Raw genomic sequence first — 16,886 nt, 5'->3', positions numbered from 1 at the left:
AATTCTGAAACACATGAGATCGACACAATAAAAAATTATAGCCAAACGATAGCGTTAGTAGGTTAAATTGTTACTTGTAAAAACGATAACGTTAGTTGTTAGGGAAAAAGGAAATCTGTAAGAATTGAACCCGCACCAGCATGCATAAGCTTGATTGATTTTAGCCACTACAATAAATGAACATCTGTGCAATAAAAATTCCTATCATTTTTCTCTTATTGTTGTTGGGTCACATCATTTCATCCATATAAAGAAAATCCCCTTACCATGTATAATCTTTTTCTTAATTTAATATATGAGATGTTGATAATTGGGAGGGGTTCCTTGAAATTATGTCGATATTCTAACAAACTGGAGACTGCACTCTAGGAGTTGTTGTTGGATTGCCATAGTCGATTAACTTCTAATCAAAGTGTTAGTAATCTTGCATCAAAATTGCAACATTACTTGATTTTTTTTGCTATACGTATTTTGTATTATAAATGTGACTACAAATGTTGTATGTGCTTATAAGTTGTTGGGTTACTCCTCATATTGCCAATTGGTTTTATGGTAGAACTTTAACTTCATGGTATCAAAACAGGTTGTCCTATGTACAAAATCCAACGGCTACACATGTTCCACATCACCCAAATTGTGTTGCCATGTGTTAGGCTTGAAAATTTGCCACACGTGAGGGGACATTATTGAGAATGAATTTCACATCGATGAGAGAAGGAACCTTAAATACGCTTATAAATAATTGAACTACTTCCTATATTACCATTTAATTTTATGGTTTAATCTCAACTTTCTTTGCCGTCACATTAATTATGGTGTTGCAATTTTGTTTGGTAGGAGGTGTGCACAAATTATACCCGTCACTCACGCTAAAGAATAGAGACAGGCAAAAATGTCACACGTCAAAAGATAGTGCCTCTCTCTCCCTCTGAGAGACCTTCTCTCCTCTGTGAGAGTTTCCTTTCCCTTTTAGTGAGGGTCTTCAGCTTTTCCTCCTACTCCGGCGCCGACTCTGGCTTCGGCTGGAGTCGGTTGCCTCTTTTCCTTTTCTTCTTCTGTTTTCTTCTCCTTTCCCCTTCTCTACTCTGTTGTTCTCTTTTCCTTTTCTTCTTCTTTTCTCTTCTCTTGGTGCTTTTCTTCCTCCGTCCTCTTCCTTCTTCCCTTCTTTGTGTGATTGGCTTTCTCCGGGTTTTTCTGCCCTTTTGTTCTGGTTATTCCCCCACTGTGACCTCCGATCTCACCTTTCATCGGTCTCGATCTGACAGTCCCACTTCCAACCTTCCTTTTTCTTCTTCTCTCTCACTTTTTTCCACCTCCATGACTCTACTCCAACCATTTTCTACCTTTTCCATTTGCTTCTGTCCTACATCATTCTCACACATGTTCAATTCTGCAACCATCTCTTCCACCCGCGTTGTGCGGTTTTCTAGGAAGGTGTGCAGAGCTTCGGCTCATATGGTGTACCCACCACCACCTTCCACTTGTATGCTGTTTTCGGCTTTGTTGCTGGGGGAAAGTTCTTTCCCTCTAGCTTCTTCCTTTGGTGGCTGCGGTTTCGATTTGTGTGGTGTCGGTGGAGGACGCTGGCGCCTTCTTCTTTGGGGCTGTGTTTGGTGCGATCTCTGGCCTGGGATACTGGATTGTGGTCGACGGCCGGTTCTTCGACGGCGGAGGAGGATGCTAGTCTTGTGGTGTTTTCTGTTTTGGGGCTTTCTCTCGGGTTTGGGCTTTTGTTTAGTGTTGGGGGTTCACTTTTTGTTTTGTCTTTTCTGTATATTTGCGCCCCTTTGTCTGTAATTGTGTTCTCTTGGTAATGAATCTCCTTTATCCAAAAAAAAAAAAAAAAAAAAGAGACAGGCATGTTTGAGCTACGAAAAGAAAACGGCAGGGCATGTTTCATAGGCGTTTTACAAAGGGTAGGATCTGTCGGTCCAATGTTTTCACATTCACTTCTTCAAACTGAAACCAAAAAGTCAGACGAAATCTTATTAATATCTAGTGATAAAGAAATGGATATTAATAGGAAAATACTCAAAACACAAGGTTAATTTCACTTGTACATTTTCAGTATGGAGTTGGTGACGGTTTTTTCATTGTTCGTAATTTGATAAATAAACAATATAATGCAAATCATACACAATGGGTCATTCCATCAATTTAAAAACCAAGACAATATTTGTTATAAGACGTAGCACTCATTGTTCATTATCTTCGTTTTTCGCTTACATATATACCAGAATGATCAAAGATGGATTAAGAGATGTCATAAAAGTTACAACCAACCAACAAATATAATTTCTTTTAGGAAAATGTCCCTAACCTTTTGGATTTAGAGATATGAAAGCCAGTGCCTGGGGCATCAATCTTGTGTCCATATAAAGTAAAAAAATAATGTTAGGAAGAACAAAATTTTAAACTAAAGTAGAAATAAACGTATTCAATAACTTGTTAAAAATGACACTAAACTAAAAAAGTTGAAATGTTATGTCTAATGTCGTTTTCAATTAACTTATCAAGCGATAATAGACGAAAGAAATCGAAGATAAAATCTCAAGCAAGGATAATACATGTTTAATTACTTGAACTACGAATCTTTCTCATAGTTTTTACATTCTTAGAGTAGAGTGATAAAAGATTTTAATTGAAAATCTTACACCGAAAAAACCCAACCATTTTGCACCTGGTCCTACTCTTTGACACGCTTGAGTCCTTGACTACAACGCCGCACGTAAGCCTCGCTCATCTTTTGAAAAGTCAAAGTCTTCTCTCTCCTCTCTCTCTCTCTCTCTCTCTCTCTCTCTCTCTCTCTCTCTCTCTCGCTCATCTTGTGAAAAATCAAAGTCCTTCACTACCCGCTTACAACTACCCGCCATTTCTACGTCCACGTCCCATCTCTCCGGTCCCCTCTTTCTTTCTCTGAAATGAGGCGAACCCCATCGTACCGACGCCGTAGCCTTACGTCCGACCCGCGGAGCACCCCTGACCGGATCCCCTACTCTCCTAGCTCGCCCTACAACGACGCCTCAACCGGACAGAAAACCAGCTCTGGCAAGAGCGTGGTCGCTGTCGCGGCCCGCTCCTTCGCCGGAGCCTTCGTCTCGTGCTTCACTCCGCCGGAGACCAAGAGCTCCGTAAGCTTCGCGGGTTCTGAAGAGTTCAGAGCTCCCGACGGTAATTCCATTTCCGTAACTTTTTCCTTTCAAGAATTTAAGCTGAGTCTGGTAAAAAATGTAGAGTTATTTCGTAGAGATCGAATTTTAGAAATTCATGTAAACATGTTAGAAATTACTTGTACTTGTTTTCTTATAAACATGTTAGAAATTCTTATTGAAAACCCAAGTGCTTGTCGGAAGAGCTAAGCGTTTTTACGATCCACAAGTACTTTAAAGTTTTCTACTAAACTGAACGTCGTTAGAAGCAACTTTTGTTGTGAAAAGCACTTTCAGCCATTGCAGAAGCAACCCTCGGTTATGAATTAATTTTCCGACTTTTTTTATTTATCGTTATTATATTTGTATAATGTATCTAATGGATGGAATCTTAAGGAAGTAGAGTCAGTAGACGACTTTTGTGTTAATTATTAGAAAGTACGACGATTGAATTTGAAATGAACTTAATTATATTGCTTATAAAGTTTAGCACACAATTAAGAACTACTGGCCTGCTTGATTAAAAAATGAAGAAAGTATTAGGCTGCCATTTGTTTTCTTCTCTGTTATTTTTTATTCATATTTTTAAGAAGAGAAAAATGATTAAAACAAATTAGTTTGTCTGTTTAATGAGGTAGACTGAACAACTAAGTTGATTTTGTAGTATTTCCAGATGCTTCGAGAGATGGGAGCGAGAGAAGACGCGGTTCTAGTCGAGGCATCTACTCCAATCCAAATAACTCAAGGCATGCGAGTGAGCCCAGGAGTGTAAAGTTCACCATGGAAGAGATAAACAAGGCCACAAAGAGCTTCTCTCCCTCTTGCAAGATTGGACAAGGTGGTTTTGGGACGGTTTATAAGGGAAGACTCGAAGACGGGACCTTTGTTGCAATCAAACGCGCTAAAAAGGTCCGGTACAAGTGTGTTATAGGGCTAAAACCGGGGTGCGATATAGTGTTAACTGAGGACATGGTTATTTTTGTTTGCAGAGTGTATATGACAAGCATTTGGGAGTGGAATTCCAAAGCGAGATTCAAATGCTGGCGCAGGTGGAGCATTTGAGTTTGGTCAAGTTCTACGGGTACTTGGAGCATCAAGATGAAAAGATTGTTGTTGTCGAGTATGTTCCTAATGGAAACCTCAGGCAACATTTGGATTGTAAGTTCTATTTGTGTTACTCTCTCTCTCTCTTTTCCTCTCTTCCTTTCTGTGTGCTGTGTGTGCCTGTGAGATCGAATGAGCGTGTATCTGTGCACCTTGGCTCCTCAATGCATCACCTTGAGTGCCTGAAATGTGATACAACGCGTAATGCAGGTTTGCACGGTGAGATTCTTGAACTTGCAGCACGGCTAGACATTGCAATTAATGTGGCTCATGCCGTCACCTATCTGCATACGTACACGGGTAATTCTCCAGTTTTAGTTCTCTGAGAGTTGTAGAATTTTTGTGACGGAACTAACCAGACCATGTTTCGGCTTCCTTGGCAGATCATCCGATTATTCATAGAGACATAAAGTCGTCCAACATTCTCTTAACGGAAAACTTGAGGGCCAAGGTAGCTGATTTTGGTTTTGCTAGGCTTGCTGCTGATAGCGACTCAGGTGCCACCCATGTTTCTACTCAAGTTAAAGGAACCGCTGGCTACTTGGACCCCGAGTACCTGAGAACCTATCAACTCACGGAGAAGAGTGATGTCTACTCATTTGGTGTGCTACTTGTTGAGCTAGTTACAGGCAGGCGTCCAATTGAACCTAAACGGGAAACCAAGGAACGAATAACTGCAAAATGGGTATGAACTTCTCCTCTCTTGAGCTAGTTTACATGGGAATTTAGTGCATGACTCAGGTTGGTTTTGCAGGCTATGAAGAAGTTTACCAATGGAGATACTTTTTCGATTTTGGACCCGAGGTTGGAAAAGAGAGCAGCAAGTGATCTAGCCATCATCGAAAAGATTCTTGAACTAGCATTACAATGCTTGGCTCCACGCAGACAGAACCGGCCTAGCATGAGGAGGTGCGCGGAGATCCTCTGGACCATCCGTAAGGATTACAAAGAGGTATTAGCTCCAGACTTCTGTTCATTTTCTAGCCCTTCACAAATAAGTACTTGAGCATGATTCGGGCTCCCATGGAATGTAAAGATAATATGGTCTTATCGGAGATAGAACACGAAGAGCGTTGCGTTTTGTAAAAAAGAACTACACAGTAAATGTGCATGTGCAATTTGAGTAGGAAAGCCAAGTAATTTCTTGAAGAATGGATCTGGAGGAGGGGAACAATATTGTATTTTGGTCTGTTGAAATTTTACTTGTATGTTCATTGTTCTTGGAGTTACTGCATTCGACATGAGTGTATTCCTTTATTAGATATACGAGCGTATTATGATTACAATTACAAAGAGTACATGACTAGTTGATTCAGCGTCACTCAGTCGCTACTTGGTTAGAAATCACTCAGTCTGTACTTTAGTTTCCGCCGAGGCCCTTCAATAACTTTCTCACCTTTCTCCAACTCATAATACTTCCTATCTATGCAGTAAGATATTCACAAACCTCTCATCTCTCAAAACATTCTCTCTTGGCAGTAAAAAAAAAAAAAAAATCATCTCTTTTTTCTATAACCTTAACACTGCAAAATTTCCCGTACTACTCTTCTCGTTACTCACCTCTTGAAAATGAATCTTGTCGAGTCAATTCATAGGCTCCATTCGGTGGTATCTGACTCTCAGTATCTACCGTACTTGTAGGACTTTCTTTTGAGCATAGGAAGAAGAAGGAAGATGTATATATTGTCATGTGCCAAATGCTGCAGATCATTTTATGCACCAATCATGAGAGAGAGAGAGAGAGAGAGAGAGAGAGAGAGAGAGGAATATTTTCATGATATAACCATACCTGTGCCAAATCCAGTAGCTTTCATTGGTTTCCAGTACCCAGCTACTTGCTGCAATGGCTAATGCAACTAAACCTGCAAGTATAAAACCCCAGCGAAATCTTCTAAAAGTTGTCTTAATGAGGTTCTTCAGCCATCCGTTAACAGCTTGGAGCCTGCGTAATCCGTTGGTATTTTAGAAAAGGAAATGGAATGGATAAGCATATATATAAACTCCAACATATATATGTTACCGCAAAAGTTAACGGGTTACCCTCAACTTATCTACTAGGGCTATTATATTCAAATAGGGTTTGCTAACTTAAAATAACATCGTACCGTTCCAAGGATACCCACCTCTCAAGCATATTTAAGGAGAATCTGGTTGAAAATGAAAATGACCTAAACTTGGTTGACAATTCTATCAGCCACCCAATAAGAAGAGCAATGGTTCCAATTACTATAACAAGAATAATATTCCCCGGCCTGCAAATTTCAACATGATTAGATGCATGACGCAAGTACTAAAAACCGAGTCCAGATTTAAAATGCACTGAAACTGTGTCCATCAACTCAAGATACCTTCTGGCCTTAGTATAAACCATGAGTGCAGTAAGAAGTGCAACGGCTGTGTGTAATGCTCTCTTAAGATCGTCCTCAACTGTGCCTAGGTACACAAATGTGCTCCCTACGGCCATGAAAGAAAGCCAGACGTCCATGAACTGAAAATTCGAGATAACTAATTCATCATAAAGATTTAATGCAATGTATATAACTGCTTAATTACGTGATACCACGGATTTGTCAACTTCAAATGCGTCTAGGCTTTTGCCACTACTTGCATATCGCGTTCTCATTCTTTATTGCAAGAAAAGGTTCGACCATTAGTTATTTCTTTAAGAAGGAAAAGAGACAAAGAAGTGTACCTGTAAGACACTAAAGCCCAGAGGACACCAGGTTCCCACATCACATGCATGATATATTCCGCTTGCAATTCCACTAGATGTAAATATCACCCACTCTGCCAATGCCTGTAAATAGATATATGATCAACTTGTTACAACACAACAAAGCCTTTTCCCACCAGGTGGGGTTGGCTGTGGGGCGATGCAACACGAGGACTTCCCAGGCGGTCATCCATCCTAGTACTACTCTCGCCCAAACTCGTTTAACTTCGGAGTTCGGATGGGATCAGGTGCATGTGAGCTGGTATGATCGCATCCCAAGGATTCAACGTAAGATAGGAGTGCCGGCTGTTAACTACCTGACGCACTCCCCCTCCTCATTTATTCGGGCTTGGGACCGGCAATGTAAGATTAACTTACACAGGCGGAGTTTATGATTAACTTGTTAAAAGCCAAAAAAAGGTTTCCGGTTGGATAAAGAAAATCGTCTAAATTTCAGAATTGAGTCAAACCAATATGGCATCAGTTTAGTGTCCACTTAGGATAATCTTACGGAGAGTACTGTCGCAAACTTCAACTAGTAATATATTATTACATTATGTTTGAAGAAGTCTAGTTATTGTGAATCAAGTGTTAAAGTTATAAGAGGATTACCTTCTGTCGAAGGGCCCAAAATGCAGGAAGTGCTGCTGCAGCATTTGACGCAATAAGAAAAATGGATTGCCATACGTGCCCTATGCCAATTTTCAGGCAAGGAAATAAGTAAGAGAACAATTGTAGAACATAATAATCAATCTTGGATAGTTTGCAATGTAAACAATAACTTTGTAGAAAACCACTTCAAACTAACTATATCAGATTCAGAGCCTATGTCATCCAAACTAAGTAGATACAGTATGTACTTAGACAAGTTTATATTGTTTCTGAAAACATCTTTTTCAGTAATGATATATGTTTTGGCAATTTGATCATCTACATTTTATTTCTCCAAACTAGTAGACTCAATTTTTGCAGGATTTTGCCATGACACTTTCTATTTCAATTTGCTTCCTAGAAGAAAATTCATGTACCAGCTCCATGACAAATGAACCTTATTCAATAAAAAACAGACTAAATTAGCAAATTTTGAACTATGAGCAGAAATAAAAAAGACCAACTGCATAGAGAACAATTTTGTATAAGTTCACTGCTGAGCCTGAAATAACACATACCATGAGGTGTTACAAGTTCAATGCTACAGTCAAAGCCTCCATGGTCTGGATCACATGAGCAGAAGCTGATAAAAAAATTAAAATTAGAAACCTATACTGATCGCAATAAGGTGTCAGCTATCTTCCTGATCAAGAAATTAAAACATAGGTGTTCCAAAAAAGGAAACTTAAGAACACAGGTACATAAAAAATCATAGGGGAAGGATAAACATAAACCTGTATGATGCCAATCCACTAGCATCCAACGCAGTTTCACATTTTCCATGTGAAGAGCACCTTCTCGGGCATCTTTCAAGGGAAACAGACATGATAGTCGGAACTTTCGAAGCATCACTGGTGGTGTTGAGATGCTTTAGACCAAAACCCCAAGTTCCTTCTCTAATGTACAAAATGTAAAAATCAACCTTGTCTTCACTTGAATTATATAAGTTAAAAAACATGGAGCCATGGCTACTGCTTGTCCTGTTCGAATAAAAATAGTCCCAGCTAGCAAGAGATGGCAATCCACCATATCTAGCATATACTTCATAGTTAACCTTGTCATCGGAGTTTAATTGAATATGCATATGTCCTCCAGCTGCTCCACGCGGAATGTCCAACACAAAGTAAGTCCATGTTTCTTCTGGTTGTCCACCATGCGAGGAGTTGGTTAAAAGATGATCAAGAGGAAAATTGGCTGACTCAGGAGGCACTTTTTCACTGATGAGTAAATAGTAGTATTCAAAGTAGCTTGAACCTTTCCTCAGTGATGTCTGCAGACAACCATTCTCAGCTTGTCAACAAAATCATTCCTGCCAATAAGTTTCTTGAAGCATCAAGAATAAAATTAAATACTACAGAAAATAAGAACATCCATCTAATAAGTACATCCACCTTGATCCCATAATTTTTCTTTAATCGCTATGTTTCTGCATTTTTAGGCCACTACAAGTCAATTCTTAAAATATTCTGCTAGCACGCCCTTCTTATACCTGTCAGTGCAAACTAACTTCGAAATATATACTTAATGTTTTAATCTTCACCACTAATGCATACAAGTATTAACAATATCAATGTGGAAATTAAACAAATACTCTACTACTTTGAAGAAATTAATACTTTCAAGAACTTTCATAAGCAGAAACACATTTATCAGCAAGCCCACCTGAAGGGTGTACATTTCCCATGTACAATTTGCTCCGGCCTTGCCCTCCGGACATTCAAGCAGTTTTGATTCCAAGGAATAACAAACTTTTGTGTCAGTATCCAGACTCCCTTCAAGCTCTTTTGAAATGTTGAGAGGTAAAACAGTAATATACCAGCGACCGACCTTTGGAAATTGAATGACCAATGAGGATTTGTTTATATTACTGGAATAGTCATGCACAGTTTCTGAAGGTATTGCACCATGCCGTGCATAAAATATTAAATTAATATCACTAACATTCTTGGTGTTATCTGAAGATGTTACATTTAACCAAACATCCTTCGCCAAAATTTTCAACTCGTGTGATACTCCCACTACATCCAAAGAGTAGAATTTGGGCTCACCATCTCCATGACAAGTGCCAAAATTGTTTTTACATGAAATTACATATTCAATTGTTTGGTTATACAAACCAGCTTCTGAAGTATTGTCTGCAGCACTGTAACTGTTAGATTGAGCACATGAAAGTGTGTTAATTGTCTGATTGCAGTATGGGCCCCACATGGTTAGGGTCGTACATCCTTCCACAGTGATATTGGCACTGAATGAGTATGATGGGGCGCGATTAATCTGCCATGTTATCCATTATTAGTGCATTAAGACCCTTCGACAGAAAAGAAATATATATATATATATATATATAAATGTATATGCAATGATATATATATATATATATCTATATGTATGCATGTATGTTTTGAAGTGAGGTATGAACAACAAACTTCATCGCATACAGGTAAACAGGGAACTAATGGTTTCAGGTGCATGACTAACAGCAGAGCAAATCAACACAAGAACTATAAAATCTAAAGGATAATAGATACCATCTTTGATTGTGTCCTTGTAGGTCCAATTCCATTGAAAAGACCGAAATACCAAACTCCTGGAGAAATCTGAACTACAATTCCGTAAGACACAGTATATAAACTTTTCTTTGGTATATAGAAAATAAAATTTTGTTCAGAAAAACAAGAAAATATTCGCAAACAAACTAGTTAAATTTTCGAGCAAACTTTCCCTCTCCAAAAGTGTACAAAAATAAGTAAAGGGTTTGATGATAGACCTGCTCATTTGTCAACTTGAGTGTAAAATTCTTTTGCATAGGATAGCACTGCTGTGAACTCTGAAGAGCTTGTATTCCCTTATAGGAACCATTGTAGAGGGGAGAGAGAACTCCTATATCAGTAAATTCATTCATTGATATCAGTAAATTCATTCATTGCTATGTTCAATCATTGTTCAAATAGAATTCAAAGTAATATAAAATAAGGGCAACTGAAAATCTAGATGTGCCTATGCGAAAAAAAACGTGAAACAAATTGCTTGGGTATACCAGTTGTACTTGTCCTTGATTAACCACACACACTGATGAATTCATGTTAAGTAATAGTTGAAAAGCACTTTTGACAAAATAGCTCAGCAAGCAGATTTGTTGGGGATACTTAACGCTTATCCGAAGAGAAGGAAACTAATAAAGGCAGACCCGGCAGTCCTGACTCTCCTAAGGTATCTGTCAAGTTAAACTCTTGTGGAATACTTTTGACATGCATGTTGATCAGAAATGTAAAAATACAGGGCACAAAGCATCAGATAGAACAGAAAACAAAGTACACATGTAGCTAGAGACTACGGAGTAATATTGTTTTACCAACACTTCAATTTAGTCAGTTCATCTAAAGCTGAGTGACATATACCTGAATCCACTAGAGAAGTGTTAACATCCGGGAGTGGGAGGCTACCAGCTCGGAAGCAAATCAATGGTAACTCAACTTTAGGAACCTTTTCTATGTCTCCAGCAGCCTGAAAATAATTTGAATCATTAGCAAGGATGCTAATGTATTCAACTATAGTTTTGATTTACAGGCTTGTTTCTTATGGAAAGGAACGCAATCACGAATCCACTGAACCACTTTCATTTGGGAATCAGCACTCGGGCAAGTACACAGCATACCTTTCCAGTTTCCACCTCAAATTACTAAAGCATTGTTGACAAATGAAAAAGCGGAAAATTTGAACCTTGGTACGCATACTTACAAGTTCCACGTTCGAATTCATTGCTATCGACGAGAACCATGGTGGCATTTCAACTAGAACAAGGCAAAACACCAAAACCAGTTAGGAATTGCATAACTAACCATTAGATATACAATTCTGAATATAAATCAAAATTACAATCTTAAAAAAATCACTCATAACACACGATAATCGAAATAAAATACAAAATACTGAAAATTTGCTTGCTTGTGAATCAACCAATCCCATGTCAAGAACTTTCAAACATGATCACAGATAAAGTTAGCAACTTTCAGACCAACCCAAATCAAAATGGTCAAAACTTAGAATTATAGCATAATTCAACAAGAAAACCTATGTCGATGTACTTTACAGAATTCCAACGAAAAACAATAGAAGAAAAATTCAACATTTTGATTACGACCCCATCAAATATTACACCCCCATAATCCTCTCCATACAATACAAAGACCGAACCAATCAATCGAATGCTTCAAAGGGTTATCAAAAAGCTAATCATTCACCTCTAATATATCGAAATCCAGAGGGTCCAATTGTGGTTGGTCGGTAGCTGAAGCTGGAGACAGTGAAGCTGCTGTACGGACCCAGTTCGCCATACGAATAGCAGTGGACGAATAACCAGAAAACGACGACGAATAGACTGGGATTTAAATGGGAAGAGCAACAAAGAATCGAATTCGAAGCCATGGTATTCTGATTCATGGAACAGAAAAACGACAAAGAGAAGTGGGTTTATTTGTTTATTAAGTTATTTAAATGATTTTGATCAGTCACTACCAGTGGATTTTTAAATGGTTTTTTTTTTTTTTTTTTTCGGATAGGATTTTTAAATGGATAAATTGGAGAACTTTTTGTGAGTCTGATGCCTTTGACATGTGCCAGTCATCCATGGCTTCTGCTGTTTTTTTTAGATTTTTTATTTATTTACTTAACTTTGGCCAGAGAACGAATCACTCTTTATGTGTATTTTTAAGATTCATTTATACTTTGTTCATAAAAAATAACGTAAATTATATTTTCATACATCAGGTTTGAACCTATTTCAATTCTTTACAACATTTTCAAAATATTTCACTTTTATACCTTAAGTACTATTTTATTTCAAATAATACATCCTGTTACATTTTTCAATCATGAATCCGTTAAGTGCTGACGTAGCTGTCACATATATGTCAAGTGACTGCCAAATATGTGCTACATGACAAAAAAAAATATTTTTTTAAACCTAAATTAAAAAAAAAAAAAAAACCCATCCCTGACCCACACCCTTCTCCCATCCATCATCACCCACTCCAAAATCCCACCCAAACCACCCATCACTCCCTTCCCCCATCACCCACCCTCAAAAATCCCACCCAAGATTAGGTGGATCTACCACAAAACCATCCCAAACTCATCCCCATCTCAAACTCCCCAAGATGAATCTACCGCAAAACCACCTGAAATTAGGTGTCTCTGTGCAAGGGAGGTGGGTTGCCCCGGGGGAGGGGGGGGAGTTGCATTTTTTTTCCCTCCCTCTTCTTATTCTTCATGTTTTTGGGTTCTAATTCAAAATAATTTTTTTTAATTAGCGGCATAAGCATATTATACATATAGTTTTTCTCTTATAATAATATAATGACATAAAAAAAATTATAATTTAATTGATAAAAACATTCGTCCGTTCATATTATTTTCTTCAATTTCAATATTGCATAAGTAAAATGAATAGGATATTATTGGTACTCGAACAAATCATCTTGCATCTAAATTTTTTGTAATTAAAAAAATACACTTATGAGTTATAATTTTTTTTAAATGTTAATAACCGTTTTTAATGAATAACAATAAAAGAATGCAATCAGTGTTAGAGTGTTGTACACAGTACATCTTAACAGTACACTTGTCAGAATCCGACAAAAGAAATTCCAAACAAACTTCACACAAACCTTAATTAACCCTCCATCCATCCATCTCTCTCTCTCTCTCTCTCTCTCTCTCTTTATTTTACGTTTCTTTCATTTCTGAGAGAATCGAAACGGTCAACGTAACTAGTTGGTCTCTTTCTTGTTGCCCTCCTCCTCCTCCTCCGACTGAACCCAGAAAACCCACCATAACAACAAAGTCTCGGATCAGTTGAAAACTGAGAGAGGGAGAGAGAGATGAGTATGAACGATTTGATAATGAGGGTTGATTCAATATGCAAGAAATACGACAATTACGAAATTGATCAGCAAAAGGAGCTCAATAATATTTTTTGGGACGATGGATTTGGTCGCCTATACGGTGTCGCTGAGGCCGACCTCGAAGCTGCTCTCCAGGTCTCTCTCTCTCTACTATTTTTTTTCTCGTTAACAAGTTGCGCATTTGTGTCTTAGTTGGTTGATAGAAATTTGTTGAAGCAAAGGAAGAGAAAATCAGTGAAATTTTATATAGAATTCTCAATTTCATGTTTAATATGACAATAATAATTTATGAGTTATAATTTATGCACACACTTTTTGTTTAATATGCATCATTGTTTCTATCCGTTGATTCTATTTTGCTTTATTTTTAATAAGATAAAAAATAAAGATATGTGCATAAAGAGAAAAAGTTGCGTGTAAATCACTTTCCTATTTTCTTCAAAGAAGAAAATTTTTTGCATTTTAGTTTTTGTTACCCTTTTGGTCCGCTTGTTTCCTAAGAAAATCGAAGTAATGTCGAAAGGAAAGGAAAGGTAGAATTTTTATTTTTCTTTTATGTTTTTCCTAGTTTTAGTTGACTTGTTGAAGCAAAATAAATAAATAAATAAATAAAAGATGTTAACATTGTGTGTGATTAGTTCAGTGAACCAAAGTTTGGTGAAACAGAGAAATCGAAAATTAAAGCTTTAATCCTTTTTTATTCTCTCATTTTTATCGGTATTCACCTAAATTGAGCTTATGTCCGGATGAATTATGAATTGTGTGTTTCAATTGGTTGGTATCTATAGAAATTGGAGATGGTATCGAGGGAGGGGAACATGGCTACTGTTGTTGCTATGAATGCTGAGATTCGACGAACCAAGGCTCGTTTGCTTGAGGAGCTCCCCAAATTGAGAATACTTGCTCCTAAATAGGTTTAATCCTTTGTCATTCTGTTATTGATAATCGCATTCAACTTTTTCTTGGTTTTCACTAATATCAACCTCTTATGCTACATTTTTTAGCAGAACTTAATTGATTTTTCAAATTTTTATAAGACGCAATGTATCATGAAATTTCAATTTTTAGAGCGTGTCTTCATATATGCGCGTAATGTAATCTTCAATTCTTTATGCCGCGTTCTTCGGTTTTAATGTTTGTGTTTTTTTATCTGTTGCCAGTGCGTTGAAGTGAAATGATGATCCATCAACTATATCCACAAGTTCTCTACTTCATTTATGGTTATGTGAAATATATGCAATATATTCTCATTGATAATGGACAATGTATATGTTGTCTGGCAGCATGCAGGGAAGTCCATATCCAATTTATCGGATCAAACAATTTAAAAGAAAAGAGTTACTGCATGAAGATCTGAAATATTTGACCGACATTTTTTAGCAAATGTTTATGTGGAATACACATTCTTTTTTGTTATAGTGGAAGAAAATCAAACGTTTGACCCAGCCTATTCTTATATACCGACTTTCATTACATGAGCTAACTCTAGTGACTTAGAACATCATAATCTTTGCAAACGTTGCAAGGAATGCCATTTAGATACAATCCTACAATATTTACTTGAGAAACTTATGTATACGCCATACGCAAGACTTAGTAAGAGGACATAAACTTATGTGGAACAGGTTCACAACCACTTGGTGTCTTAATTTAATAATATAATATTACGTGTTGAAAATTTTACACGTATCATTGTTTTATTGGAACGGGATGCCATGGTGGCAATGGAATTGTCCAATACAATTCCTTCTCCAACGAGGAAGCTAACAAAATCAAACAAGAAACCGTATTAATGATATGGGATAAGAACTGGGCCAAGAAAAAAAAAACACACACACACACAGAACAGTCAAGGAAAACTTGAGACCTTAATTTTGCTAGCATTACCATCCCTCTTTAAATTTGAATTTTTTATGCAAAATTATTATGGTTAATTTATTTTATGGTGGATAATACTAAAATAAGTGGAAATTCAAAGTCTATGGTGAAAATTTAACCATTCGTATGTACGTGTTACATATATACTAAAGAAAAAATAGGTTGGTATTTAGAAAATGCATATTTTTCCCACTGAGACGTTTTGTATAAAAAAATGAAATTATTAAAGTACGTACGTTAACAAACGACCATTATAGTGAATTTTAAGCATCAATAAACAAATAGTCTATCTTTTCAAGACCAAGGTTCTAAAAGACGCTAGGTGCTAGTCAGGTGGCGGGTTGGGGCCTAACACCTAGGCTGCTAGGCGGCTAGGCCGGCGCTTAGGCAAACTAGGCAGATTTAAGTAAAATCATATAAATAAGTGTCTCTTTATACTTAAAAAAAATACATAATTGTATTGAGATACATAAATTGCAAAATAAAATGACATATAGGTTAATCTATTATGTGACAGCCCGTCCCAAAATATTACAACGTACGTGTGAAAAGACAAGTTTGCCCTTAGTTCGTTTTCTTTACGTTTTGTGGTTATTTTTGGTTGGTTGCTGGCTAATGGTGGACCACACATTTTCCTCACTGTTTTCTCCCTTTCCCTGCATCTGTCCCGAGCCCCATTCCCTTCCCATTTCCTTTGAAACGTACGGACACACCCACACACCCATCGAACTTTCACAGATCGTGGAATCCAAGCACATTTTCAGACTCGTGAGGCTTGTGGGAGTTCAACTATACTTTTTTCAGGTAAGAACACCTTCGTTTTCACGTCGAATACACAATGTTTGATTTGAGGTACTGTTCATGCACACGTGATTTCTCACGTTTTAGGGAATTTCAAGCTTGTAGGTAGCTTGGTGAGGTCCCTAGGAGGCTCGGGGTGGTTCCTTTGATGGTTTTGGACGTCGGGATCACTAGTTTCGAAGTTGGCCGGAGTTGGGTTGATTTTTAGGTGAGATTTTGTGGATTTTAGCCCTTGAAAGTGGTATGATTGTGTTCCTCTAGTTCTAAGATTCATTTTGGTACCAATTTTGTGAAATTTGGATGAAAAACGAAGAAGATATCGATGTTTGAAAAATTCCCGATTTTCCGGCGCCGGCGACGGCGCCGGAGGCTCACCGGAGAAGACGACGGAATATTCCGTCAAGTCTGATGGAATATTCCGTCAAGTCTGATGGAATATTCCTGACGCCGTTGACGAAAACCGTTAGGGATAACGGAATATTCCCTCACGGCGTCAGTTGATGCCGTTAGCATGCCAGGCACGTGCCTGCGCGTGGGGGCGCGTGCGGCGGTGAAAAACTATTTTAAAAATATGGGGATGTTCCTAAGGTTGAGTAGATCACGTTGGTGTATTCATACACCCTATTTGAGCATTGTATGAGAAGTTATTTCTAAAGTTTGGTTATGTGCTTTAAAATTAACGTTTTT

The 16,886-nt window shown here is 37.6% G+C and overlaps 3 protein-coding genes and 1 non-coding gene across 19 annotated transcripts; 2 read left to right on the top strand and 2 right to left on the bottom strand.

Moving 5' to 3' along the window:
* Positions 1-2,859: 2,859 nt before the first annotated feature.
* LOC103957366 (calmodulin-binding receptor-like cytoplasmic kinase 2) lies at positions 2,860-5,515 on the top strand. 2 transcript variants are annotated; one of them, XM_048566129.1, is made up of 6 exons: positions 2,860-3,171; positions 3,823-4,058; positions 4,139-4,307; positions 4,464-4,553; positions 4,637-4,938; positions 5,008-5,515. In XM_048566129.1, exons 1-6 carry the CDS (start codon positions 2,922-2,924, stop codon positions 5,257-5,259), a joined length of 1,299 nt encoding a protein of 432 aa, XP_048422086.1. In that variant the 5' UTR covers positions 2,860-2,921; the 3' UTR covers positions 5,260-5,515. The 2 variants fall into 2 exon arrangements, with proteins under 2 accessions (XP_048422086.1, XP_009367792.2); XM_009369517.3 differs by having other exon boundaries at positions 2,861-3,171; positions 3,814-4,058.
* On the bottom strand, positions 5,488-12,163 carry LOC103957367. 14 transcript variants are annotated; one of them, XM_009369524.2, is made up of 16 exons: positions 11,859-12,146; positions 11,356-11,408; positions 11,016-11,121; positions 10,385-10,497; positions 10,146-10,214; positions 9,735-9,891; positions 9,559-9,635; positions 9,280-9,444; positions 8,352-8,887; positions 8,136-8,200; positions 7,579-7,658; positions 6,946-7,050; positions 6,602-6,741; positions 6,359-6,505; positions 6,043-6,195; positions 5,488-5,953 (listed from the first exon to the last, which is right to left on the bottom strand). In XM_009369524.2, exons 1-16 carry the CDS (start codon positions 12,055-12,057, stop codon positions 5,806-5,808), a joined length of 2,313 nt encoding a protein of 770 aa, XP_009367799.2. In that variant the 5' UTR covers positions 12,058-12,146; the 3' UTR covers positions 5,488-5,805. The 14 variants fall into 14 exon arrangements, 11 of the variants coding, with proteins under 11 accessions (XP_009367799.2, XP_009367798.2, XP_009367797.2 ...); XM_009369523.2 differs by having other exon boundaries at positions 9,559-9,891; XM_009369522.2 differs by having other exon boundaries at positions 9,280-9,635.
* On the bottom strand, positions 7,124-7,242 carry LOC125469191. The gene has a single exon (XR_007251538.1). It is a non-coding gene; the product is annotated as a 5S ribosomal RNA (ribosomal RNA).
* A 1,150-nt stretch (positions 12,164-13,313) lies between the features above and the next one.
* Positions 13,314-14,926, top strand: LOC103957441 (syntaxin-71-like). Of its 2 annotated transcripts, XR_007251346.1 has the most exons (3): positions 13,314-13,655; positions 14,309-14,434; positions 14,804-14,926. XR_007251346.1 is itself a non-coding variant. In XM_009369596.3 (2 exons), the coding sequence occupies exons 1-2, from the start codon at positions 13,497-13,499 to the stop codon at positions 14,432-14,434; spliced, it is 285 nt and encodes a 94-aa protein (XP_009367871.2). In that variant the 5' UTR covers positions 13,314-13,496; the 3' UTR covers positions 14,435-14,789. The 2 variants fall into 2 exon arrangements, 1 of the variants encoding a protein (XP_009367871.2); XM_009369596.3 differs by lacking the exon at positions 14,804-14,926 and having other exon boundaries at positions 14,309-14,789.
* The last annotated feature ends 1,960 nt before the right edge of the window (positions 14,927-16,886 follow it).

The sequence above is a fragment of a genome, unplaced genomic scaffold (genome assembly GCF_019419815.1).
Source record: "Pyrus x bretschneideri cultivar Hongxiangsu unplaced genomic scaffold, Pyrus_bretschneideri_v1 Contig40, whole genome shotgun sequence".
NCBI classification, from domain to species: domain Eukaryota; kingdom Viridiplantae; phylum Streptophyta; class Magnoliopsida; order Rosales; family Rosaceae; genus Pyrus; species Pyrus x bretschneideri.
This window is presented reverse-complemented; position numbering and strand designations above follow the sequence as displayed.

Excerpts from the sequence above, each read along its gene's own strand:
- LOC103957367 (XM_009369519.2), bottom strand. The coding sequence starts at position 12,057 with ATGAATCAGAATACCATGGCTTCGAATTCGATTCTTTGTTGCTCTTCC. Across the intron at positions 9,892-10,145 it reads CAAGGACACAATCAAAGATG|ATTAATCGCGCCCCATCATA; the intron begins GTATCTATTATC and ends ATAACATGGCAG. Across the intron at positions 7,051-7,578 it reads TTTGGGCCCTTCGACAGAAG|GCATTGGCAGAGTGGGTGAT; the intron begins GTAATCCTCTTA and ends ATCTATTTACAG.
- LOC103957366 (XM_009369517.3), top strand. The coding sequence starts at position 2,922 with ATGAGGCGAACCCCATCGTACCGACGCCGTAGCCTTACGTCCGACCCG. Across the intron at positions 4,059-4,138 it reads CAATCAAACGCGCTAAAAAG|AGTGTATATGACAAGCATTT; the intron begins GTCCGGTACAAG and ends TTTTGTTTGCAG. Across the intron at positions 4,308-4,463 it reads CCTCAGGCAACATTTGGATT|GTTTGCACGGTGAGATTCTT; the intron begins GTAAGTTCTATT and ends CGCGTAATGCAG.
- LOC103957441 (XM_009369596.3), top strand. The coding sequence starts at position 13,497 with ATGAGTATGAACGATTTGATAATGAGGGTTGATTCAATATGCAAGAAA. Across the intron at positions 13,656-14,308 it reads ACCTCGAAGCTGCTCTCCAG|AAATTGGAGATGGTATCGAG; the intron begins GTCTCTCTCTCT and ends TGGTATCTATAG.